Source organism: Pristiophorus japonicus, chromosome 8 (assembly GCF_044704955.1).
Source record: "Pristiophorus japonicus isolate sPriJap1 chromosome 8, sPriJap1.hap1, whole genome shotgun sequence".
NCBI lineage: Eukaryota > Metazoa > Chordata > Chondrichthyes > Pristiophoridae > Pristiophorus > Pristiophorus japonicus.
In genome coordinates, this window is record NC_091984.1 from 53,639,698 (window position 1) to 53,661,965 (window position 22,268).

The following is a 22,268-nucleotide window of genomic DNA, read 5'->3' on the forward strand; positions in this document are numbered from 1 at the left end:
CAACATGCAGCAAACCACCACAATTCTTCAGGTTCTCATTGGGCTTTACTGCTGGACAACCCCAGATTGATCGAGACAACTAAAGTACATCTTCAATATACCCAGTGATGAATGGAACTCATTATGCTGCTGTCTAGCTGAGAAATTAGACAGATGTCATCAGCTTTGGCTGCAGAAGTTAGCCTTGATTTCTGAGGATCCATCCAGAGACTTGCTTTTCTGGGTGAAAGAGTGCTAGCATGGTGGACTGTTTTGAAATAAAAGCATCATGATAGTGCACAGGGAAACAAGTATGTTGCTGGTCGCAGTCAAGCTGCACATAGAGAGAGAGTTAGCCTGCCAAGTTGATGTGCATATGACTATGATTAAGGGAGCACGTATGGATAAGTGGGTGCAGTGTATGATTGCTTTGAGCTTAGGGAATGCTGCCACTCAATAGAATTGAATTGCCATGATGTTGCTGCCAGTAGCACTATGGGAAAGCTGATGAAAATGCTAACCTTTGAAGGCAATGCATGCATGACTACATATGTTCCCAGTGACAATTTGGAATCTGATATGAGCCCATGTCATTGAATTTGCGAGCAGTGAGACCTAACGGCCACTGGCAGATCATTACCAGTGGTGGAGGTAGGTTGCAGGCCTATTTGCAGCATGTGGCACAACTCTGACAGGTATTTTTGGAAAGCAAAGCAACTACAGGCACTGTTCCTTGGTCAAATGCAGGTAGGAGTGTCTCTGCCTATACACTATGTTGTGAAGTATCAGTGCATTGGTGCCATGCACTTTTGATGCAGCCTCGCCAGCCTGAGGTCCCTTTGTTCCTCCTCTTCATCATCCACAAAGCAAAGTATTCCCAATGTGAAACGCTCTATGTTTTCTCTTAAAAAGAGGACGGGGGGGGACGGGACAATAATAACAGTCCCTCACACGATTCGTACAAAAACAGAAGGTAAGTTACATGGCATTAGCAAAAAAAATTGTAGCTTTTAACAGGACCTGTAAATGTAAGATTTAGAGATTTTAAAATCTCTTCTGCCCTCACGGTGGCACCTAGCATCTTGGATGCCAGTTTATTAGCACAAATGAGATGGAAATGATGGAAAATGAGGTGTATAATATTACTATACCATTACCATGATATTTGCATGCACTTGCAGAAAACCTGATGGGCACTTCTGCTGGCCACCAAAATTGACAGAACAGAGATCCAGCATGACTGGTCTGCACTCAGTTTCTCAGTGCCTGCCGACCAATTAGTACCATAAAATTGGGTGGAAGGCAGCAACAACTCCAGGCAATAGTTTCCACGGGGCTTTGTTCTTCATGAAATTGTCTAGTATGTTCACATTTGTAGACTACGCATCACACGGGTTTAGAAGTAAATGATGAAGAAGCACCATGCAGTAATTTTTAAGAGGTTCAGGTAAACTGTGCCATTCAGGATCGATTTTTAAATTATGCAATCAGTCTTAAATGTCGACAGACAAGCATAAGGACAGCCCTAAGGTGTATAACTATAGATTGCAATAGTCTAGATTTCTTTGTCACTGTTAATACTAACTCTGCAATCAAGAACTTAGATTAATTTTTCTTTACCTCTCAGAACAACGGTGTGATCTTCTAGATTTGATTGAAACATAGCAGTCAAGCTTTTGATTCAAATGAATGGTGCTCAAACTGCCAATTAAACTCTAACCCTGCTCCAAAAGGACAGCAGTGAGGATTGTTTCAATCTACTTGTACTGAAAAAATGGTCAGTCTGGGAGTCATATTGATTCATTTTTTAAAAACCCTTTGGCGTCTCTCTAATCTGTTTGGGGTTTTTTTAAGCACCAGGGGAGCGATTGTAATAGTTTCTATCTCTCAGTGGGCACAAAGAACTATTTATTGCCTTCTCAGCTCTTGTAGTGAGTGAATGTTGCAGCTGTAGCATTCAGCAAGCCTCATGCTACAATCGAATAAGATGCTCACTTCACTCATTCAAAAGTGTTTTTTTTTCCATTGACTGATCAGCCATTCCAGGGATAAAGATCCTTCCCAGTGTATGAGAAACTGCTGTGTTTTAAGAAACATAGAAACGTAGAAATTTACAGCGCAAAGGAGGTCATTCCAGCCCAGCGTGTCCGCACCGGCTGACAAAGAGCCATACGGCCCTTGGTCAGCAGCCCTAAAGGTTACATATAAAGCTACGGACAATGACGGAAAGGCAAAGAGCACCCAGCCCAACCAAACCACCTCACCACAACTGCGACACCCCTTATACTAAAACATTCTACACTTCACCCCAACCGGAGCCATGTGATCTTCTGGGAGAGGCAAAAACCAGATAAAAACCCAAGCCAATTTAGGGAGAACAAATCTGGGAAAATTCCTCTCCGACCCATCCAAGTGATCGAAACGAGCCCAAGAGATCACCCTGGCTGTATTCTATTCCCTGCAGTACTTACCATTATATCTGCTCCATCCAACAAAAGATCATCCAGTCTAACCCTGCAGGTTACTGCACTTTAAGTGCCCATCCAACCATCACTTAAAAGTGATGAGGGTTTCTGCATCCACTACTCTTCCAGGCAACTAATTCCAGATCCCCACAACCCTCTGTGTAAAGAAGCCCCCCCTCAAATCCCCTCTAAACCTTCCACTAACCACCTTAAAACTATGCCCCCTTGTAATAGACCCCTCCACCAATGGAAATAGACCCTTACTATCCACTATGTCCAGGCCCCTCAATATTTTGTACACCTCAATGAGGTCTTCTCTCACCCTCCTCTATTCCAATGAGAACAAATCCAGCCTATCCAATCTGTCCTCATAACTAAGATTCTCCATTCCAGGCAGCATCCTAGTAAATCTCCTCTGCACCCTCTCTAGTGCAATCACGTCCTTCCTATAATACAGCGACCAGAACTGCACGCAATACTCCAGCTGTGGTCTAACCAAAGTATTATACAATTTAAGCATAACCTCCCTGCTCTTATATTCTATGCCTTGGCCAATAAAGGCAAGCATTCTGTATGCCTTCTTAACCACCTGGCCACCAACTTTCAGGGATCTGTGGACAGGCACTCCAAGGTCCCTTTGTTCATCTACACTATTAAGTGGCCTACTGCTTAATGTGTACTCTCTTTCCTTATTAGCCCTCTCAAAGTGCATCACCTCACACTTCTCTGAATTAAATTCTATTTGCCACTGCTCTGCCCACCTGACCAGTAGATTGATATCCTCCTGCAGCCCATGACTTTCCTCTTATTATCAACCACACAGCCAATTTTAGTGTCGTCTGCAAACTTCTTAATCATACTCCCTATATTCAAATCTAAATCGTTGATATATACCACAAAAAGCAAGGGTCCTAGTACTGAGCCCTGCGGAACCCCACTGGAAACATCATTCCAGTCACAAAAATATCCATCAATCATTACCCTTTGCTTCCTTCATCTAAGCCAATTTTGGATCCAACTTGACACTTTGCCCTGTATCCCGTGGGCTTTAACCTTCATGACCAGTCTATCAAAAGCTTTCCTAAAGTCCATATATACTACATCGTATGCACTACTCTCATCGACCCTCTTGGTTACCTCCTCAAAAAATTCAATCAGGTTAGTCAGACACGATCTTCCCTTAACAAACCGTGCTGACTGTCCCTAATTAATCCTTGCCTTTCCAAATGCAGATTTATCCTGTCTTTCAGGATTTTTTCCAATAATTTTTCCACCACTGAGGTTAGGCTGACAGGCCTGTAATTACTTGGCCTGTCCCTTTCTCCCTTCTTAAACAAGCGTACTACATTAGCAGTCCTCCAATCCTCCGGCACCATGCCCAAATCCAAAGAGGACTGAAAAATGATGGTCAAGGCCTCTGCTATTTCCTCTTTTACTTCGCTCAACAGCCTGGGATGCATTTCATCCGGGCCTGGGACTTATCGACTTTCCAAGCTGCTAAACCCCTTAATACTTCCTCTCATTATATTTATTTCAACCAGAATATCACACTCCTCCTTGATAGCAGTATCTGCATTGCCCCTTTCCTTTGTGAAAACAGATGCAAAGTATTCGTTCAGAGCCCTCCCACCATCTTCCGCCTCCACACAAAGATTGCCCTCATGTCTCTAATAGGCCCTACCCTTTCTTTAGTTACCCTCTTAATATATTTATAGAACATCTTAGGGTTTTCCTTAATTTACTGGCCAAGAATTTCATGTGCTCTCTCTTAGCGTTCCTAATATCCTTTTTAATTTTGCCTCTTAACTTTCTATATTCCTCTAAAGATGCTGTAGTATTTAGCTGTTGATATATGATATAAGCGTCCCTTTTTTTCTTAATCCTCCCCTGTAAGTCGCTAGACATCCAGGGGGCTCTAGAATTATTTTTCCCAACCTTTTTCTTCAAGGGCACATGTTTGGCCCGAGTCTTCCGGATCTCCTCCTTAAATGCCTCCCACTGTTCCGACACTGATTTACCCACAAGTAACTGTTTCCAGTCCACCATGGCCAAATCACTCCTTAATTTAGCAAAATTAGCTTTTCCCCAATTCGGAACTTTTATTCCGGCCTATTCTTGTCCTTATCCATAACCAACTTGAATCTGATTGAATTGTGGTCACTGGCACCCAAGTGCTCTCCCACTAATACCCCTTCAACCTGCTCAGCTTCATTCCCCAAAACTAAATCCAAGACTGCCCCCTCTCGTGTTGGGCTTGCTACATACTGACTAAAAAACTTTTCTTGAACGCATTTCAAGAATTCCGCACCCTCTATACCTTTCACACTAAATTTGTCCCAATCAATATTTGGATAGTTAAAATCCCTACTATTACTACCCTATGGTTTTTGGACTTCACAGCAATTTGCCTACATATTTGCTCCTCTATCTCCCTCCCATTGTTTGGAGGTCTATAATACACGGCCAGCAGTGTGATCGCCCCTTTTTTATTTTTCAATTCGACCCATATGGCTTCATTTGATGATCCCTCTAATATATCATCCCTCCTCACCGCTGTAATAGTTTCTTTAATCAATACCGCAACCCCCTCCCTTTTTTACCCCCCTCTCTATCTTGTCTAAAAATTCTGTAGCCAGGAATATTGATTTGCCAAACCTGTCCCTCTTTCAGCCATATTTCTGTAATGACTATACTGTCATACTCCCAAGTGTCTACCTGTGCTCTTAAGCTCATCCGCCTTATTCGCTCTACTCCTTGCATTAAAGTATATACCATTCAGCATAGGACGACCTCCTTGCTTACTACATACTAAATTCTGTTTCCTCAGTCTTACAGATTCGCTTTCTAGATTCTTGCTATCCAATTTCAACTTTACTTCCTTCCCTTTTGAATTCGTTCTCAGGTTCTCATCCCCCTGCCAAGTTAGTTTAAACTCTCCCCAACAGCACTAGCAAAACTCCCTGCAAGGATATTGGTCCCGCGCTGTTGAGGTGCAACCCATCCGGTTTGTACAGGTCCCATGTCCCCCAGAAGCAGTCCCAATGCCTCAAGAATTTAAAACCCTCCCTCCTACACCAACTTTCCAGCCATGTGTTCATCCTCTCTATCCTTCTATTCTTATACTCATTAGCATGTGGCACCGGTAGTAACCCGGAGATTACTACCTTTGAGGTCCTACCCTTTAATTTTCTTCCTAGCTCCCTGAATTCTTGGTCACAAGTCTTCTCTAGAATCAAAATTTGCAAAAGCAAAACTTCAAATAGTCTATAGCATAAATAACAACACATAGAAAACATGTTTAATAATAGCACAATGTTATGTTTACATATGTGTGTGAATACTCATAAAGTAGACCAATTCCGCCATGCTGCAAGTAAATTTTAACAGTGTTACATTTGATATTTTATCACCATTAGTTGCTCAACTTAAAAGAATTTTGCTCAGCCTGTGCTCATTGTAACTACCACTGCTGAAGAGGTCTGAAAGAACCTGTGGTTCATGCAGAGATGGATCAAATGATGGTTTACAGCTGATTTCCAAAGCCATGTTGGAACACACATTTATCTGCATGAAATTGGCTGTTTGGAAATGAGGCAGGAAATTTCTGCATGAAAGTAGTCACAGGTTTCTGGAGATTAAAGAATTACAACAGTATTAAGCAGCTCAGATGTAACAAAGTAAGGGAGAAAAAAACAACTAAAGAAGAAATTGGTGACAGTTTCATCATTTACTAATTTTCATAGTGAATTTGTGAAGCCTTTATTTATAGACTGAACATTTTAACTTGATATTCTTTTATGGTTAATTATAAACAATTTTATTCATTTCAACATCATCTAACATTATTCACGTGTAATAAATATATTTGAGTTAAATACTGTTTTTCAAACTTTTGTTTTGTAAATTAATCCATCGACATCACAAATTTTAGGCTTTATTTAAGTTTGAACCAGTCACTAGACAATACCTCACTGTATACTTCCACTACTATCATTTTTTTAATTATTTTCTTTTTATCAGTTAAATTTCTTCTTTGCATAGCATTTTATGAACAATGAAACCGAGGTTATTCAATGTGAATTGTTCATCAGTAGAAAGAGCAAAAATTGTGACGACCAAGAAGTCATTAGAATTCAATGCAATACTCAGAGCTCCAGCATAATTTCATTTAGATGGTGAAAGAGTTAAACTGTTTTATTCCATAGATAAAGGGAAAGAGGTCCACGAGCAAAGTTCCGACAGCGTGTATGTACACACATGTTCTAACATCAAATGCATTTGATGTAACAAAAAATATTCTTTTGTATCGTATTACCAAAATATATTATAAATTATAAATATGCTACTTGGCAAAGTATAGTTTCGTTTTTTTTATTTTATAGAGAAAAATACACGGTAGCTAAGAATACTTCAGAAAGGTAAACACGTTTTGTCATTGCCTGGTGCAGGATTATGAGTAGCAAGCATAATCTATTGGCCTATGAATGGAATTGTCCTCTTGATTGTGATGTATTGTTTTTCATTACGAGTTTGTGGTTCTCCGATTCGACGTGTGGAAATTCTATTTATTCTGTAATTTGTAAAAATTCCTTCCATATCTGATACAGCCTAGAGAGGGGTAATTGGTTCTTCGGGGCTCACGCCTCAGCCCTGATGAAGAGATATGCCTGTCTGCTGAGGCAGACTGTCCATGTAAGAGCGATGTGGCGCAATTAATAATGATTTGCAAATGGCAGACAGCAAATAACACAGACTGATTTCCTCTCCATTTATGGCTGTGCTAATTTCTTAGCATATATAAAGGCAAGAGGAACTAAAATCCAATGTCATAAATTTTGAAATTAGTTATTCATACCATAATAAATGGTTTTATCAGTTTTTTTGTCCATGCCATTATTGCTGCAGTGACCCAGACTACCAATCTTTACTTCATTTGAGTTTTAATATGTAAATGCATAATTTAACAGAATATTGAAGAGTTGATTTTCATGTTAAACTAATTAGTGTGATTTATGGATCAAGCATATGCAGATATTGCTGGATCTTTTTTCCCTCTCCCTCGTTTGTAGTCTTAGTTAACTAGTTTAGTGGTTTATTAGCTCGCTCTCTTTTTCTTTTTAGAGAACACTTGGAGAAACATTGAGCAGAAAAAGCTACTTGTTTAATAGGGAGCGATAATGGATGCATAATTGAGTCATTTAAATTGCTGTTTGCCTACAGGAGCGAGTTGCATTAAATGTTTGATCACCTTAATTTCCAAACACATCATTACCCTTCTTAGTGCTGCTTAATAAAGGCTCTGTTCATCTTGTAATGGATTATTTATTTATTTTTTGTATCCATGCTTTCTTTAAAATAAAATTGAGAGCTTTACAAGAAGACTATCAATGGTTTGTTTTCAATTCTTTTACACATTTTTTAAAACTTTCATCTCGGCATTGTATGACTAAAGCTGTGGAAAATAACACTTGCTCTAATAACATACAAAATTCAGAAAATAAATTGTTTCCCCCAATAACTCAAACATTGCCTGTTAAACCACACTAAATTTGTGCAACTAACTTTCAAAAATGTTCTCCAAATTAAAGATCCTCGAAATAGAAGTTACATTTCTCTTGAAACCCCAGAAAATCTTTTCCCGGCTTTTGAAACACTCTCCTGTCAAATATTTACATGCTCAAAGTAAATGATTTAACATTTTGAATCCTGTATATTTGGAAAATAACATTTAGGTAAACTATTCCACTATAAGGTGGGTAGTGGTGTTCCACAAGGATCAGTGCTGGGACCACTGTTGTTCACAATTTATATGAACGATTTAGACTTTGGAATCAAAAACATAATTTCTAAAGTTCCGGATGATACCAAATTGGGGAGGATAGTCAATATAGAGGAGGACTGCAACAAATTACAGGAGGACATTAATAAAGTTGAAAAATTGACATATAATTGGCCAGTTCAATACTTATAAATGTGAGGTATTACATTTTGGTAGGAGAATAGGGAGGTCACATTATTTGGAGGGCATGAGTCTCGGTGGCATAGAGGAACAAAGGGATCTCGGAGTACAAATACACAAATCACTAAAAGTTGCGACACAGGTTAGCAAAGCCACAAAAAGCAAACCAAGCACTCGGGTTTATTTCTAGAGGTGTAGAATTGAAAAGTAGGGAAGTTATGCTAAACCTGTATCGAACTTTGGCTAGACCACACTTCAAGTACTACGTATAGTTTTGGTTGCCATATTATAAAAAAGATATAGAGGCACTGGAGAGGGTGCAGAGAAGATTTACAAGAATGATACCAGAAATGCGTGGGTATACATATCAGGAAAGGGTAAACAGGCTGGGTCTCTTTTCTCTTTTTAAAAAAAAAAAGAAGGCTGAGGGGTGATCTAATAGTGGTGTTAAAATTATGAAAGGTTTTGATAGCGTGGATACAGAAAGAATGGGTCCGAAATTCACCGTCCCCGAAGGGGAGGATTTGAGCGGTGTTCACTTCCGCTGGAAACGGCGCGGTGAAGCCGTTGTAAAGGTGAGTTTCCAGCGGAAAGAGCAGCAGCGGGCAGGCCGCTGGAAAGCCACCAGGACAACGAAATTCACCTAGGAAAAGGTAGAACTTTTCCCGGCAGTGCCCCCATTAGGTTTTCGATGCGGTACTTGAACGCGACACCATTGGGGCCCTTTGGTAGGTAAATAGTTTTATTACTTATTAGTATTTTTACTTCATTTTCCAGCATCCGCATTTATCTTTTGATATAGTTTTATTATTTATTAGTGTTTTTATTTAATTTTCCATGGTCTGCAATATTTAGCCTTTCATATAGTTTTATTAGTTGTTTTGGCTCCATTAAACCAGTTGAGTGTTGCTCAGAGGTTTGCACATACCCCTGTGCTTTTGTACAACTTTCAGGTCTGACTCTTTACTGGAGTCCTATGGGCTGCAGAGACCTGCTTGGCAGGGTTCACTCTGAGGATGGGAGGAGTGTTGGGAGGGCTACACCTGGTACACCTAGTCAGAAGCAGGGCGGCACACAGGCGAAGGTGTCACCGTCAGCACCGTGCACAGGTAATAGGCCAGGGAGGCAGTAGCCATGATTCATTCATTCAGCACCAGTGTACCCGCCGTCTTCACTGGCCCAGGATTGCGGTTGGCTGCTTGGGGACGAGGGATATCCCTTGGCTGGTCACTCCTCTACGGAACCCCAGGACAGCGCCAGAGCAAGCATACAATGATGCTCATTGTGCCACCAGAATCATCGAACAATGCAGAGGCATCCTTAAGCAGAGATTCCGGTGCCTGGACCACTCTGGTGGCTCCTTGCTGTACTCTCCTCAACAGGTCTCCATAATCGTTGTGGTCTGTTGACTGCTGCACAACCTGACCATCATGAGGGGACAGCAGCTGGAGGTTGAGCCAGCAGTACCACAGGAGGAGGAGGAGGAAGAGGTGCACGAGGAGGAGGTGGATCTCTGTCACCCCAGAGCTAGGAGGCGTCGACCCATTGCCACCCTGGAAGGGCCGGGTGCAGACTGGCCAGCACCCTCTTAGGAGGGTGTGTCCTCACATATATGGAGGTGCCTGATACCTCCCCTGCAGACTCCCTCCATGCATTATGTACTGCCTGTCTGCCAGATCTCCCCACATCAGGAAACAGTATTCTTCTTCTGTCCTCCACACCATCCATCAGTGTCTCCAGCTCCATATCAATGAACCTGTTGGCTTTCCTTGCACCTCTTACACTAACCATCCTTCCAACCTCCATCCTCCCTCAGGACCTTGCTGCAAACCCTGGCATGCTGAATTTCTCAGTGGTGATAACGCTCAATTTAAGACAGCCACACCGCTGAAAAATCCACTTTGGAAGGGTTCATTAGTGCTGGAACCCATTTGTTCACTTTTGGAGCTGAATATGGGGTGGCCCAGCCACTGAAAAATGTTGGCACTAATGGCCACAAAAAGGTCGGGGGAGCACCAGCTTTCCATCGTTATGGATTTCGGGCCCAATGTGTCCATTTGTGGGGATGAGCATAACTAGAGGCCATCACTATATGATAGTCACCAAGAAATCCAACAGGGAATTCAGGAGAAACATCTTTACCTAAAGAGTGGTGAGAATGTGGAACTCGTTACCACAGGGAGTGGTTGAAGCGAATAGTATAGGTGCATTTAACTGGAGGCTAGGCAAGCATATGAAGGAGAAGGAAATAGAAGGTTATGTTGATAGATTTAGATGAGGAAAGACGGGAGGAAGCTCGAGTGGAACATAAACACTGGCATGGATTGGTTGGCCCGAATGTCCTGTTTTTGCGTCATATATCCTATGTAATTCTATGTAAAAAAAACAACTTTCAATTTAGACAGTCCAATCTTATTGATATAGACTCATAGCCTGCACCATTTTTCATCCTAAGGGTTTGGCTTCATTGTTGATACAAACTCAATCTTTTATTTTTTGTGATGATATACCATTTGCAAGAGTAGGGGAAAGATCATTTGTACTACCAAAAGGTTTGTAATAACCACTATAATGTTTTTGGAATGCACTTTGTTACATTGTTGCAGCAGATTTCAAAGGGTCAGTGCAATCCTTGTCCTCACTTGCACATGTTCCATCCCACCTCAGTGATTTCGTCCAACCACGTGTTTCCACATTGCCCTCTTCACTCCCCCTACCCCGCATTCTTCATTCTATCCCTGGCAATAATTCTTTCAATCATTCTACACTTGTCCTTTTGGAACTTTTCCATAAATCCCTTTGCCTATCCATTGACATGCTCTAATCCCATCTGCTTTTCTTGCTTTCCCGCCTCCCCTCCCCCCTGCCCCCTCAGGATCAGTGGGGAGGGGATCCACCCTTTTCCTTAGCTGTGTAAAACACTTAGAGACAATTTTTGTACATGAGGAATACCATAGAAATGTGTCCTGCTGTAAATGTGCTAATCAGCCATAGCAGAAACTTGGCATCCTATGTTGTAGAATATTAGTTCCATAAAAATTAACTGCACACAAATCAGGATAAAGTACCGAGATAAACTTTACAGGAGCAATAGAAAACTTCTGTAATTAAGTTCAAGAGTGCCATTTCTGAAGGTTGTTCCCTTCTGCCCACACTCACTTATTGCCACACCTTGGGCCGGATATTTGGCTTTCGGGTTTTTTCAGCGAAAACGGGAGTGATACGTGAAACTTACCTTTTTCGCTGCGCTACCATTTTTAGGCCGAACTGTCGGCTTTTACATTTGCGCCAGGGGAGCATCGGTAAGGGGGGGGCGTTGCACGAGGATTTGCAGCACAAAAACGTGAGTTTCGTCAAATTTAGTCCGGGGCTGGGAGCACTGCGAGAGAGGCCTTGGGAGGGGGGAAAAAACATTTACAAGACACTTATCTATTGAATCGCTGAAAAAAAAAACTTTAACGTACCTTTTTTGCAGGTTTTCATACTTACCGCTGCTGGTAGAGCTAGACCGACAGGTTTGACCTGTCAGAATTCTGGGTGTAACATACGAGTCGGGAGAGAGCTGAAAGTACGATGGTAACGCAATCCGCGGCGTTGCATGTCGGCGTCCTCTTCCTGGCGGTAGGTCCCAACGCCGCCGCAAACAACGAGTCGAGGATCCCGCCCGGGCTTTGCGACTGGTTTTTGCCACAAAGGATCAAATCACGGCGAAAACTCAGTCGCAAACGTCTCAAAAATCCGACCCCTTGTTCTTTGACAAAAGTGACGCAGGCAAGAAATCTACCCACAAGTCTCTGCCAGCATTGTTTTGTTCTGGTCCATGAGGTCCTCTGTGGCTTGCATCTGCTTGACTGATGACACAAAACTCACTGTGTGGGGAATTGTGAGACGTGAACAGTAGAAGCTGGCATCGAACCATTCTGAGGTATGGTATTTGAAGAATTTTGCATTCAATCAAATGCATTCATTAGTCCTTTTACTTCTATCTTCAGTCACAAACATACTGTTAAATCTACCATCATAAATAGATTTGATTCTTAAGGTCACTTGTTCTATACTGTTGTCCTTTTTATTTGATTTCAGTTAGTTCCTCTGCAGTGAATGAAGATATGAAGTAGAAGTTAAAAGAAAAAAAGCAGCAACATTAATTTTAACTACTGGAGTTTTTTTTCTGAGGCATGCTGTGATTAGTTTTTCTCTAATCAGATATCCTTGGATTTTATTTTATGTTGGCACTTATCATACCCATTGTCAGCATCAACCGTTGCCCTGTAATGTATAGCATGGTTAAATACAAAATATAGCACCCTTTATGCGGTCCAACCTCAGAAAGGTTTTCTTTATTTTAATTGCCTTATTTGTAAAGCCAGAAGCTAGGAATGACCTGCTGACACCTCCGAACAGCATTGTCAGAAGCCAGGGAGCAGGTGACATTGCCTTCTTTCTCAGTTGGACAAATGGAAGTACCATTTCTTTAAAGAGACACCAATCTGCATCCGTTTGGCAGTACTGTGTTGGAAAACTATTAGAGCACTTGATGTTTGATTCCCTATTGTACTCGAGCTTTGATCAGAGTCACGCAGAACAGAGGCCATGATGTCCTCCAATAAAGGTGAGGAACTGAATGGGAATGTTGTTGCAAGAGAAAATGGTGAGACTGATCGTGAACACGCATGAAGCTATGTTTATTTTTAAAGGGTAACATGACTAGATTGAGTATCAAAGCAGATTATATGTTTAAACCCAAAACAAACTTCTCACTCCAAATGAGTAAAACTTGACAGACCTGGAAGTCATTTTCAAGACAGTGCAATTTATGCACTACTCTCGCCTCTGTCTCTCACTCCATACTAGCTCTGTGATAAGCAGGAATTCGGAACAGCAAAGGTCAGGAGCATGTGTAATCAAATCTCAATTACCTGAAATTGGACTCCCTTAAGAAAAACTTGAATATCTTCAAACGAAAACAGTCCAGTTCCTTTAACTCTTATCCATATGTTAAGAACGGGGGGATAATTAAGTGACAACTTTAAAATCAAATCTGTTGATGATTTTTTGCTTCACGTGGCTAGAATGTAAAGAAAATTGTATTGAGGAATGTTGAATGTCTGTAGAACATACCATACTTTTACATCAGTTTTCAAAATAGAATACAATTGCTTTTTCGTGAAGTGACATTTTCAAATTGATATCACATTATCATATGCATATGTCCAATTATAATATGACTCAAAAATCACACTTTGTAACCATCCCTGGAATGTTAGGGTTAAGTTTCTGCGTTAGACCTGTTCATTTTCCATTTAAGCAAACGCATTATTAATAAAGGCTGTAGTTCACATTGCTCAAATGGTTGACATTGGTTGGAGTTCCCTTCCCCCATTCATTAATCAATGAGAGAAAGTTCAGTCCTTTGAATATAGCATATGCCACAAAAAACAGGCACTTTCTTCCATCTATAGAAAAAAAAACATGAAACAAGTGGTATGTAGTGTAGATTTTTTTTAAAAGGAAGCAGATGTGTTGTGATTAGGAATGTCCACACTTAAGAAGCCTGACCTGTTAGTGTGCAGCAGCTGTATCCTGACTGTACGTCCAGTTCCAGGATATTCAAGCGACATTACAATGTCAGTTTGAAAAATGAGTTTTTTTAAATTTCATGTGCGATTATACTGACACTGCACAGCTAGTTTTTGGATAATACAAATGCTGTTTCAATTTTCAGCTAAGTGTTGGTTTTTGACACACACAAACTATATTGTAATGTTCCTCTTTTAAAATAGGCTGTACTTCTGTGCCTGAAAACCTTGTGGTTGAGAACAAAGGATAACTGGTTTCTGTAATTAAATGTCACACTCCATCCAACCTGTGTGCAGTAGCAAATGAAACCACCGGGTGGGGGAAGATTCAGACATCCAAACCAGTAGTTTCTAGCCCATTGAATGTGATGTATTTTTAGGTCCCAACTGTGCCGATCTACAGAACAACATCATCACCACAAAATGTCCACCTCTACCATTTAAAGCTTTTTAGAAAGCTGCATCTGGTATGGCAGCTAAAGAGCATGAAGGTGGAGGTTACAGTTGCTTGTAGTTGCCCAATAATTGTTCTATCCCAACGTGTTTAATAACTCTGGTAATGCTGAGAAGATTCACTCGGTTGATTCCTGAGATGAAGGGATTGACTTATGAAGAAAGGTTGAGCAGATTGGGTCTGTACTCATTGGAGTTCAGAAGAATGAGACATATAAGATAATGAGGGGGCTCGACACGGTAGTTTCCGAGGATGTTTCCATTCAAGAGGGAATCTAGAACGAGGGGGCATAATTTCAGAATAAGGGGTCGCCCATTTAAAACTGAGATGAGGAGGAATTTCTTCTCTCAGGGTTGTAAATCTATGAAATTTCTGCCCCAGAGAGCTGTGAAGGCTTGGGTCATTGAATATATTTAAGGCGGAGATAGACAGATTTTTGAGCGATCAGGGAGTAAAGGTTATGGGGAACGGGCAGGGAAGTTTATTGAATGGTGGAGCAGGCTCGAGGTGCCATATGGCCTACTCCTGGTCCTATTTCTTATTGTTATTTACTCCATTTATCACTCAAATCTTCAACTAGTTGTTGCATTCTTAAAAATAGAAAAATTATAACTTTGGAAGAGTGAGCAGGAGCAATATTGCCTCAGACTTATTGGGTTCCACAGAATATTTATTTAGTGTAGAAGTGTCAGGGAAAACTTTCAGTGTTGTTAAAGCCTTGTTGATGCCAGCAGGTCATCTTTCTATTTCAATTGGTGTGTTCCCAAATGTTAGAAATACTGGGGTCAATCTTCCTCTCCCAACGCTGTTTGGAAGCAATTAGTGTCCAGCGCATCTGAAGTGTGCTCCATTACATCGATTGCTTCAACACCCAACCTTCCTGTTGTGGCTCATTGTAATGAATCAGGAGCACACTTGGGTGCAGCAGAACAACCCAAAAAATGTTGAGGTATTTGAGAATTAATGACAGCAGGAACCTCAAAGGGACAAAGAACAATGGAAGACCCAGATCTTTCAAAGTGACAGTTTATAGGAACATTATTTTTATCTTGAAAGTTTCTGAGGAAGAGTGGTAAGTTTTTAAATCTATTTGTAAATTGCCTGTCAATGGCTGTCACCTTTATTTACTGGCCCTCTGTGAATGTGTTCATGCTGCTGTGCTATCGATGGGATAGCAGTAACACCTCAAGCAGAAGTATGAACGTCCCTGCAGCTTGCCGTGGTGCCAAGCAGTAGGTGGAAGAATGAGGCAGACCAGTACGGATATGAAGAACGATGGTGCGAGAATAGGAGGAAGGTTTGGCTCTGATACTTATCTTTTTATTAGGAGCAGCAGGAAGGATGAATGAAGCAATGCAATATAAACTAATTAGTACAATGTCTAAAGGGTGCCAGAACAGAGAGACCTAGGAGTTCACATACAGAAATCTTAGTAAGTGACAGCACACGTTGATAAGGTTGTTAAAAAAGCAAATGGGATCCTGGGCTTTATAAATAGAGGAGATATAGAGTACAAAAGCAAGGAAGTTAAACTAAACCACTAGAAATCACTGGCTAGGCCTCAAATGGAGTTTTATGTCCAAATCTGGGCACTATACTAGAAAGGATTTCAAGGCTTTGGGAGGATGCAGAGGAGATTTACTAGAAATATACCAGGGATGAGGAACCAGCTATGTGGAGAGACTAGAGGAACTGGTATTGTTCCCCTTAGAGCACAGAATGTTAAGGGGAGATGTAATAGAGGGTTTTGATAGAATGGATAGGAAGGAACTGTTTCCACTCGCAGGAAGGTTGATAACCAGAAGAGACAGATTTGAGATGATTGGCAAAAGTACTGGGGGGGGGGTACGCGTAGATGAGGACATTTATTGCGATTTGTTATGATCTAGAATGCACTACTTGAAAGAGGGGTGGAAGGATTCAATAGTAACTATCAAACGGGAATTGAATATGTACTTGAAAAGGAAAACAATTCAGGGCTATGGGGAAAGAGCAAGGGAGTGGGACTAATTGGACAGCTCCTTTAAAGATCCAACACAGGCAAAATGGGCCAAATGGTCTCCGTCTGCGCTGTATGATTCTATGATGTAATTCCTGATAATATGACTTACTCTTAATTTTCTGATCTTGTGTTGTCAATTCATTAAATATTGTTCCAATAAGATGTCACCTGCTTTAGCTGCAAGCAAAGTTGAATAAAGACATAGGGGCCGAACTTAGTGAATGCTAAGGCCTGCCCATTTCTCGGAGGTCCCTGGGCGGAACGTACCTTTTTGCTGCCGCTGGGGCCAGTCGTGAGCGAGTTTTGCCGCGGTTATGTCGGCGGCAGCGGGAGTCAGCGGGCGGGCGGGAGTGGGTGTGAGCGGGCAGCAGTGAGCGCTAAGTACAGGCCTGTTGACTCATTAAACATCAGAGGCCAAGCACCGCGCATGCGCGAGAATTGGGATTTTTTTTGTAGTTTCCTCTGGGCAATGACATCACTTTTGCTGTGATTGGGGCTGATGGCACAGCTGCGCATGCTCATAAAAGCTGTGCACTCACTTGCGCCTGCCAGTTGGAGAGGGGTCAGTTTTGGAGAGAGAGATACAAATTAATCATCAGCCATCCTTCAAGAAAAGTAATACTGAGTGCAAAAAAAGCTTCCAAGAAGTCTGATGGAGCCAAGCCCAGAGCTCCCTGGTTTAATGATGATGAGCTGGAGGAGCTTGTATGAGGTGGAGCGCCAGTATAAAGACCTCACCGGGATGGTCGTGGTAAGCCTCCACCACCCCAATATAGATGCATTTGGAGGGAAATTGGTGAGGCCGTGTCCTCAGTGGGCAACACTGTGCGGGATGGAGACCAGTGTCGGAAACGATGGAACATGTGGTGGCGTCAGCATTTATTGGACCACTCCAGTGCAAGTCCAAAAGGTTCTGTGCCAGTTGTGTAAGTGTGTGTGTGTGTGTGTGTCTGTGTGTCTGTGAGTGTGCATGCTGCATGAGCAAAAGGGGCAAAGGCTGCAATGTTTCTTTCCTTCATCCAAGGCATCAAGCCTGAGTGCCACAGGAGGGGGCCCAGCAAATATCATCGAGTTGAGCAGCCTGGAGGAGAGTGCCTTGGCATTGGTGGGTGACCAACACCGTTCCACCACATAGGGTGATGCAGATCCCGTGCTAGAGCATGGTAAGCTTATACTAAACTCCAGTCTGCGTCACGCTCATGTCATGAAAGGTCATGCAATGTCAAGTCAAATGCCTTTTAACGCACAGTGTGTCGGCCATTAATGGTGTGCTCATGTAGCAATGGAACTCCTTGAAGTAAGAATGTGAAGTGTAGCGGCTCATGTCAACTTGACCAACTCCAACCCCCAGCTATACACTGAAATGTTGTCCTCTACTTGCAGATGTTGATTTGGACAGCACCGAGCAATGCACCCAATCCATCTCTGGCACACAAAGGCACTAACGTCTCCCATCCCATCCCTATCCCAATGTTGTCACCAGCCCAACACTTTTTCTTCCATTCCCCCCCCCCCCTGCCCTCCGCAAGATCACGCATATCCATCGCACCCACCACCGCCACCCAGAGTCACGAAGACGAGGAGGGAGAAGTACCATTCTTCGAACCACTTGAGGTCGAAGAGGTGGAAGACGAAGACTCCAGCCTGCGAACATGAGTGCCATCTGTCCGGTCAACATCGATGTTGGGATCTGACTTCTTAGGATTCGAGTTGGACAAGGCAGGAATAAGTGCTGGGAAGCGCAGAGGCCGTGCTGGAAAATCCACCAAACCGCAAGCACCCAGGATGATGCAACAATCCAATGAGGATGGAGAATGGCTCACAGAAATTCAAGAAATGGTCCAGCTGTCAAGGATGTGCGTGTAACTAGGTCGAAACATAGAAAATAGGTGCAGGAGTAGGCCATTCGGCCCTTCAAGCCTGCACCACCATTAAATAAGATCATGGCTGATCATTCACCTCAGTACCCCTTTCCTGCTTTCTCTCCATACCCCTTGATCCCTTTAAGCTGTAAGGGCCATATCTAACTCCCTCTTGAATATATCCAATGAACTGGCATCAACAACTCTCTGCGACAGGGAATTCCACAGGTTAACAACTCTAAGTGAAGAAGTTTCTCCTCATCTCAGTCCTAAATGGCCTACCCCTTATCCTAAGACTGTGTCCCCTGGTTCTGGACTTCCCCAACAATGGGAACATTCTTCCCGCATCTAACTTGTCCCATCCCGTCAGAATCTTATACGTTTCTATGAGATCCCCTCTCATCCTTCTAAATTCCAGTGTATAAAGGCCCAGTTGATCCAGTCTCTCCTCATATGTCAGTCCAGCCATCCATGGAATCAGTCTGGTGAATCTTCGCTGCACTCCCTCAATAGCAAGAATGTCCTTCCTCAGATTAGGAGACCAAAACTGAACACAATATTCCAGGTGAGGCCTCACCAAGGCCCTGTACAATTACAGTAAGACCTCCCTGCTCCTATACTCAAATCCTCTAGCTATGAAGGTCAACATGCCATTTGCCACCTTCACCGCCTGCTGTACCTGCACGCCAACTTTCAATGACTGATGAACCATGACACCCAGGTCTCGTTGCACCTCCCCTTTTCCTAATCTGCCGCCATTCAGATAATATTCTGCCTTCGTGTTTTTGCCACCAAAGTGGATAACCTCACATTTATCGACATTATACTGCATCTGCCATGTATTTGCCCACTCACCTAACCTATCCAAGTCACCCTGCAACCTCTGAGCATCCTCCTCACAGCTCACACCGCCACCCAGTTTAGTGTCATCTGCAAACTTGGAGATATTACACTCAATTCCTTCATCCAAATCATTGATGTATATTGTAAATAGCTGGGGTCCCAGCACTGAGCCCTGCAGCACTCCACTAGTCACTGCCTCCCATTCCGAAAAGGACCCGTTTATCCCGACTCTCTGCTTTCTGTCTCCCAACTAATTCTCTATCCACGCCAGAACATTACCCCCAATACCATGTGCTTTGATTTTGCACACCAATCTCTTATGTGGGACCTTGTCAGAGGTCTTTTGAAAGTCCAAATACACCACATCCACTGGTTCTCCCTTGTCCACTCTACTAGTTACATCCTCAAAAAATTCCAGAAGATTTGTCAAGCATGATTTCCCTTTTATAAATCCATGCGAACTTGGACCGATCCTGTCACTGCTTTCCAAATGCACTGCTATTTCATCCTTTAGAATTGATTCCAACATTTTCCCCACTACTGATGTCAGGCTAACCGGTCTATAATAACCCGTTTTCTCTCTCCCTCTTTTTTTAAAAAGTGGTGTTACATTAGCTACCCTCCAGTCCATAGGAACTGATCCAGAGTTGATAGACTGTTGGAAAATGATCACCAATGCACCCACTATTTCTAGGGCCACTTCCTTAAGTATTCTGGGATGCAGACAATCAGGCCCTGGGGATTTAGCGGCCTTCAGTCCCATCAATTTCCCTAACACAATTTCCCGCCTAATTAGGATATCCTTCAATTCCTCCTTCTCACTAGACCCTCGGTCCCCTAGTATATCTTTCGTGAAGACAGAACCAAAGTATTTGTTCAATTGGTCTGCCATTTCTTTGTTCCCCATTATAAATTTACCTGAATCAGACTGCAAGGGACCTACGTTTGTCTTCACTACCCTTTTTCTCTTCACATATCTACAGAAGCTTTTGCAGTCAGTTTTTATGTTCCCGGCAAGCTTCCTCTCGTACTCTATTTTCCCCCTCTTAATTAAACCCTTTGTCCTCCTCTGCTGAATTATAAATTTCTCCCAGTCCTCAGGTTTGTTGCTTTTTCTGGCCAATTTATATGCCTCTTCCTTGGATCTAACACTATCCTTAATTTCGCTTGTTAGCCACGGTTGAGCCACCTTCCCTGTTTTATTTTTATTCCAGACAGGGATGTACAATTGTTGAAGTTCATCCATGTGATCTATAAATGTTTGCCATTGCCTATCCACCGTCAACTCTTTAAGTATCACTCGCCAGTCTATTCTAGCCAATTCATGCCTCATGCCGTCGAAGTTAGCTTTCCTTACATTCAGGACCCTAGTTTCTGATTTAACTGTGTCACTCTCCATCTTAATAAAGAATTCTACCATATTATGGTCACTCTTCCCCAAGAGGCCTCGCACAACAAGATTGCTAATTAGTCCCTTCTCATTACACATCACCCAGTCTAGGATGGTCAGCTCTCTAGTTGGTTCCTCGACATATTGGTCAAGAAAACCATCCCTAATACACTCCAGGAAATCCTCCTCCACCGCATTGCTACCAGTTTGGTTAACCCAATCTATATGTAAATTAAAGTCGCCCATGATAACTGCTGTACCTTTATTGCACACATTCCTTATTTCTTGTTTGATGCTGTCTCCAACCTCACTACTGCTGTTTGGTGGCCTGTACACAACTCCCACCAGCGTTTTCTGCCCTTTGGTATTCCGTAGCTCCACCCATACCGATTCCACATCATCCAAACCAATTTCCTTCCTTATTATTGCATTAATTTCCTCTTTAACCAGCAACACCAGCCTGCCTCCTTTTCCTTTCTGTCTATCCTTCCTAAATGTTGAATACCCTTGGATGTTGAGTTCCCAGCCTTGGTCATTCTGGAGCCATGTCTCCGTGATGCCAACTACATCATATCCATTAACTGCTATCTGCGCAGTTAATTCGACCACCTTATTCCGAATACTCCTCGCATTCAGGCATAGAGCCTTCAGGCTTGTCTTTTTAACACACTTTGCCCCTTTAGAATTTTGCTGTAATGTGGCCCTTTTTGTTTTTTGCCTTGGGTTTCTCTGCCCTCCACTTTTACTATTCTCCTTTCTATCTTTTGCCTCTGTCTCCCTTTTATTTCCCTCTGCCTCCCTGCATAGGTTCCCATCCCACTGCCATATTAGTTTAATTCCTCCCCAACAGCAAACACTCCGCCTCGGACATTGGTTCCGGTCCTGCCCAGGTGCAGACCGTCCGGTTTGTACTGGTCCCACCTCCCCCAGAACCGGTTCCAATGTCCCAGGAATTTGAATCCCTCCCTTCTGCACCACTCCTCAAGCCACGTATTCAGCTGAGCTATCCTGCGATTCCTACTCTGACTAGCACGTGGCACTGGTAGCAATCCTGAGATTACTACTTTTGAGGTCCTACTTTTTAATTTAGCTCCTAGCTCACTAAACTCGTCTCGTAGGACCTCATCCCGTTTTTTACCTATATCGTTGGTATCTATATGCACCACGACAACTGGCTGTTCACCCTCCCTTTTCAGAATGTCCTGCAGCTGCTCTGAGACATCCTTGACCCTTGCACCAGGGAGGCAACATACCAGCCTGGAGTCTCGGTTGCGGCCGCAGAAACGCCTATCTATTCCCCTTACAATTGAATCCCCTTTCACTATAGCTCTCCCACTCTTTTTCCTGCCCTCCTGTGCAGCAGAACCACCCACAGTGCCATGAACTTGGCTGCTGCTGCCTTCCCCTGATGAGTCACCCCCCTCAACAGTACCCAAAGCGGTATATCTGTTTTGTAGGGGGATGACCACAGGTGACCCCTGCACTACCTTCCCTGCACTGCTCTTCCTGTTGGTCACCCGTTCCCTATCTGGCTGTGTACCCTTTACCTGAGGTCTGACCAACTCACTAAACGTGCTATTCACTATTCACGTCATTCTCAGCATCGTGGATGCTCCAGAGTTCATCCACCCGCAGCTCCAGTGCCGCAATGCGGTCTGTCATGATCTGCAGGCGGATGCACTTTCCCACACATGTAGTCGTCAGGGACACCGGAAGCGTCCCTGAGTTCCCACAT

General features: G+C 42.8%; 1 protein-coding gene across 7 annotated transcripts in view; it reads left to right on the forward strand.

Annotated features, from left to right (window-relative positions):
* Positions 1–22,268, forward strand: part of LOC139268074 (ERI1 exoribonuclease 3-like) — a 535,481-nt gene that overhangs the window by 406,512 nt on the left and 106,701 nt on the right. The window contains exon 8 of one of the 7 annotated variants that reach the window (XM_070886072.1): positions 7,566–7,630. The exons of the other annotated variants lie outside the window; for them this stretch is intronic. Coding sequence (XP_070742173.1) covers positions 7,566–7,609 — 44 coding nt within the window. The 3' untranslated portion in view covers positions 7,610–7,630. Of the gene's footprint in view, positions 1–7,565; positions 7,631–22,268 lie in introns of those variants that run through there. 7 annotated transcript variants of the gene reach the window in all.